Source organism: Thunnus albacares, chromosome 14 (genome assembly GCF_914725855.1).
Source record: "Thunnus albacares chromosome 14, fThuAlb1.1, whole genome shotgun sequence".
NCBI classification, from domain to species: Eukaryota; Metazoa; Chordata; class Actinopteri; order Scombriformes; family Scombridae; genus Thunnus; species Thunnus albacares.
In genome coordinates, this window is record NC_058119.1 from 16972007 (window position 1) to 16977425 (window position 5419).

Sequence of the window (5419 nt, forward strand, 5' to 3'; positions counted from 1 at the left end):
TCAGAATGACCTCATCAATGTTGCCATACTCGCAGGATTAATGTCCTCCCAGCTTTTCTTCTCATTAGAACTTTTTCATTCTATTTGAGTGTTGACCCACTGTGCTGTAGATCACACCTCCATCTTCTGGTTCAGTCTAATGAGAAAAAAAGCACAGAATGCTGAATAATTATGACCTAATGATGAAAAACACAACAGAAATCCATTTGCTTTATTAACAGATAGTTTAAATATTAACTGTGGGAGGTTTAAAATTCTTAAATTAAAACAATTTAACCAAAGAAACAAAGTGAAATAAAACACACATTGTTAGATGTATTTCCTTTTATGTATGCATTTGTGTATATGCATTATCATGAGGAGGTGCAGGGGAGCTTCAGTGACAGTGCTTTGCATGTAGTATTGGCTGAAAAAGCTAAATAATTGTCCTTTCAACATATGTTTTTCATTTAATTTTGACACATTGCATGTCACTTTATTTCTATCTTTGATTTGTTTTAATTTAGGCATTTTAAATCTTCCATGATTGAGAGGCTTATATGAGTTTAAAATGAATCACATACCATTTGCTTCGCACCATCCCTTTTATTAATAGTACTGTATGTCACACTGTCTTTGGGTGTCTGGTCCTGCTGGACAAAATACAAGGTCAAAGTGATAAAATTTCAGGGGAAAAAATGAAGACGGACAAATAAAATGTGGGCAAATTATACTGTGTTAAAAAAATATTTTTTTGTCTGGTTTACCTTCCTGGCCGCATGAACAACGGTGGCATAGAGCACGTCAGGATCACTCCTAGTTTGTGAGACCTACGGTGGACGAATTTGAAATTTAGCATCAATCTCATCATATGCTATCTTACAATGAGTTGCTTTCTCCTGTCTAACTGCACAATTATTTGCTTGTAAGGAGCATTCACACATAAGAGCTGAAAAAGCTAAATAATTGTCCTTTCGACATATGTTTTTCATTTAATTTTGACACATTGCATGTCACTTTATTTCTATCTTTGATTTGTTTTAATTTAGGCATTTTAAATCTTCCATGATTGAGAGGCTTATATGAGTTTAAAATAAATCACATACCATTTGCCTCGCACCATCCCTTATATTCACAGTACTGTATGTCACACTGTCTTTGGGTGTCTGGTCCTGCTGGACAAAATACAAGGTCAAAGTGATAAAATTTCAGGGGGAAAAATGAAGACGGACAAATAAAATATGGGCAAATTATACTGTGTTAAAAAAATATTTTTTTTTTGTCTGGTTTACCTTCCTGGCCACATGAACACCGGTGGCATAGAGCACATTAGGATCACTCCCAGTTTGTGAGACCTACGATGGACGAATTTGAAATGTAGCATCAATCACATCATATGCTATCTTACAATGAGTTGCTTTCTCCTGTCTAACTGCACAATTATTTGCTTGTAAGGAGCATTCACACATAAGAGCATTCGACATAAAGTTCACACCTTTAGAAAGTTGTGAACTGAAGTTGTGAAGTTCACACATTCTTTGCACACCTACTTACTCCTACAACACTTGGGGGATGGTGCACTTTCAATGTAATGCAACAATGTATTTAAAAGTTTATCTGAGGCTAATATTAAGCTTCAGCCAACCAAATGATTCACATCAAATGGGTATCTTTTAGTGCCAAATTACCTCTTTTTCTTATTATCTGTCCACAGTAGCTACTAAAAAGACTGTAACTTTGAAAGTTTACATTTGATTTGACTAATTTGCTCAAGTTAAGTCTGCTGAAGCTTCAAATTAGCTTCATACAAACTTTTAAAGACATATTTGCACAAAACAATCCTTTGACTTTGTCCTCCATCACTTAAATTGGAAGCACATTAGGATGGGATCTTTTAAATTTTAAAATCTTTTAAATAAAAAAAAGATTAAAGCAAGCAAAACCTGTTTCAATGTTCATATGGACACCTTTACGTAGTATGACTATTGTTTTCAGACAGACTTGAAAAATTCTTTCTTTAAAGCGAGTGTGTGAGGGGGATTGGGATGAAAATTTGGTCAATTTTGGAAGCCTGGTCGACACAGCTTTTGGTCCAACTTACTCTGACTCAACATGACAAACTAACAAATTCACTTTCAGTTTGTGAGCGCTATGCCGGATGGACTATGATGGACTGTTGGTGAGTGATTCTTTTGTTTTAATTGGACTTTCTGACTTGATCATTCTCAGTTGGCTTAATTGCCACTGCAAACGTTTTTGCCAGGGTCACGTATTATATTGTGATTGCTACCTAAAATGGTGACTCCACAGGATGTACATAGGTCACATATTTTCATAGCTCTTAGCACAATTGGTGACCTCATAATATTTAGTTAGGGTCACACATTTCGATAGCAGTGATGGAGCCTGCCACCTCCAATGCATCAATATTTTTTTCCATTGTTGACCCTCTTATGTCACAGAATCTGAAATGTCACAGATTTTGTATAAGTTTTACAGTTAGTCTGAGTGACTTGCTAAAATCTGTCTAAACGGTGGCCTCTTACTGTCTGGCTGTCATAATCCTGAGGAGGAAAGATCACATACTCATCAGGGTCGTCTCTAGATGTTCAGATACTCACAGTATTGAGTAGCAGCCAGTACTTACAGTAATTTGAAACCCAGTGACATTTTTGCCCTGGGTTTTCACCTCTCAGAATGAGCTAACTTGCAGGACAATGCCATTTATTATTATTTTATGTTGTCTAAAAATTCCCTTAAAATATCATGATTTTCCCGCTCTTCCATTTTGATGTATTTAGCTGGTATTACACAGGTTTGTAATATCCACAGGCCTGGACAGGTTATGTTCTGGTTTAAATAGTACAACTGTTTACAGAACTCACAGAATTACCATGCTGATGTAAATCAAGGAAATTATAGCCAACAAACAGTTAATGTAGTTAAATAAGGTATATTATACAGTTACACTTGCATGGTCAAGTTCCTTAAATGCTGTTTACTTTCTGTGTTGTGTGACCAATCCAAATTTCTTATCAGCAAACATAATAAGGGAAATACATGACTATACTTACCGCTGTGATGTCAGATGTCCGAGGTTTGGTCTTATCTATAACAAACACATACATTTCTGAGGAAATTATTTTACAGAAACAGATATTTCATTCCTCAGTTTGCATTAGCTTACAACAGACTTACTGCATCTTATCATCCTCCATCCAAAAAACGCAGTGAGAACAACTAACAGCAGTAAGACCAGGGTGATGATGAGAATCGTCATTGTAGTGGGCCTGGAAGGTAAATGCAGAGGTAGCCCACATTTCATCAAGAATAAAAGGGCAAATGTTTTTGCACAAACCCATGTTGTAAATCAGATTTAAATGCATTGAAGTTGTAAAGAGTAGTAACCTCTTGTGTTCATCTTGCAAGCTCTCTCCACCAGCCCCGGTTATGGTGGTGTTTGTGGGCTGGGCAGTACATGGTTCAACACTCATGAGCAAGGAGGAATGCTGGTGAGTGGTAGAAAGTGTCCCTGTGAAGTCAAAGTAAATTCATGTAAAAAGCCATGTTAATGCAAGAATTGTATCACGGTATTTTGATGATACTGTATATTATGGATTATAATACTGTAACTCACAGATGTACAAGTTAAATTTTAATAATAATATTATTAATAATAATATACCAGGGTTTCATTTTTGTGACTTTTGTTGCGTCCACTTACTGGTCACTAATTTATGAGAATAGAAAATGGTTTGAATCTTACTTGCTGTACTGGGGCTCATTGTAGTTGAGGGTAATTCATTAACAGTTAGGTGCACTGGCATCTGTAAGTCTCCTGCAGCACACCAGTACCAGCCACTGCTCTCTGTCCTCAGTTCACTCATAGTCACATTGAAAACATCGGAGACACTGGCATCGATGGTCACTGCTGTTCCATCTATTGATCCAAACTGATTTGTCACACAGGTGCGGCCCAGTCTGCACCACTTTCTTTCTGCTGAGTATTTATAGTGACAGTCGATAGTCACATTACGTCCTTTAAATGCGGTAATTTCTTGTTGGTCCACGTACAGATTTGACATACCTTCAAAAAGATAATTCAAAATTAGACACATTCTTAGTTTTCTTCCCCACCAAATTGTTCACAGAAAGGATTTAAAATGTGTTCAAAACATTTAAAGCATTTTACCTGTGGTCACTGACAGCTCAAAATAATGTCCGACATCTGCGCCCGATTCAATCTCCACAGCACACCAGAAATAAGTGTCCTTATGCGTTATTTCATTAATAGTCACAGTGAAGATTCCTTGGTTTGTGTCATCAGAGATTGAAAACTTTCCTGAACTACTTTTTTGTTGGTTTGTTTTAACTGCATAAGAGCAGTAGCGCCAGTAATATCCTTGACACAAGTATTTCACATGGTTCTTGTACTTCAAACTATAAAGACATGGGATAGAGATTGAGCTTCCAAGCTTCACTGACACTTTTTTGACTGTAGTCAGGCTGTGAATTCCTGCAACAAAAATAAGAACAGCATTTCAGCGCACATAGTTGCTACCAATATTCTTCTTTCATATTGATTTACTTACTAGATATTTCTATAAACTGTTGTGTGAGATATGAAATTACAGTTGTCTCCACAGTTAATGAAATAAAACATTGGTAGGTAATTACAAGGGATTATATTATCGCTGTCATTATCATCATTTGACAGTTAAAAATTGCTCCTGTGACTGACCTGTGAGTCCAGTGAGGATGAGGAGAAAGTGGAGAGGAGCAGCCATGTCAGAAAGCAGAACTGAACATGAGCTGAGGCACAGAGACTGATTTTCTACCTCCTGAGCTTCCTAAATATGCAATTGCAGCTGTTACAATCTTTCCTCCTCCTAAGTCAGGCAGTCACGTTTCATAAGTTGGCTCATTTACATCATGAGCGAACTTGTGAAATGCAACTGTCTGACTTTGGCATGCTGCCACAAGGTGGTTTGGGTATGTAATTACAAGTGAGCATTGTACCTGCTAAGTAATCTGCCCATCCATTTTCTGGCAAGCTGATTGTTGTCCTAGTGTTTTCCTATAAATCCAACATTCTGCACAATATCTGGGAACACTGGAGATCATTTATGAAAATTATTAGATAATCAGGTACATGGAAGATTTTGTTAAAACTGTTGGGGGGTTGAGGGATAATGATGCTTTAAGTTTCTCCCTCAATCTAGATCTTGTTCAATGGAAAGATGTCAACTCAGTGGTTGGGTAAAAGCCACTTCTGACCTGATCTGCTTTTGGTGCATATTTAAAGGCACGATATGTACTTCCTGCTGCTAGGGGTCTCTCAATCAAGAGTGTGATGACAGTGTGAAGTAGCATGGGATCATGTGAGTTGTTGTCTTCATTGTTAAACAACCAGCTTCTCTGAGATAGGATTACTTCAGTG

General features: G+C 37.1%; 1 protein-coding gene across 1 annotated transcript; it reads right to left on the minus strand.

Moving 5' to 3' along the window:
• On the minus strand, positions 1–4790 carry LOC122997358. The gene is made up of 11 exons (XM_044373445.1): positions 4721–4790; positions 4172–4495; positions 3746–4066; positions 3388–3511; positions 3178–3269; positions 3054–3088; positions 1272–1334; positions 1086–1154; positions 747–809; positions 564–632; positions 1–136 (listed from the first exon to the last, which is right to left on the minus strand). Exons 1-11 carry the CDS (start codon positions 4764–4766, stop codon positions 65–67), a joined length of 1278 nt encoding a protein of 425 aa, XP_044229380.1. The 5' UTR covers positions 4767–4790; the 3' UTR covers positions 1–64.
• Positions 4791–5419: the final 629 nt, after the last annotated feature.

Bases quoted from the DNA above. Each gene is read 5' to 3' on its own strand.
- LOC122997358 (XM_044373445.1), bottom strand. From the start codon at position 4,766: ATGGCTGCTCCTCTCCACTTTCTCCTCATCCTCACTGGACTCACAG. The intron at 4,496-4,720 runs GTCAGTCACAGG...TTTTTGTTGCAG, and splicing joins CATCCTCACTGGACTCACAG to GAATTCACAGCCTGACTACA. The intron at 4,067-4,171 runs GTAAAATGCTTT...ATCTTTTTGAAG, and splicing joins TGAGCTGTCAGTGACCACAG to GTATGTCAAATCTGTACGTG.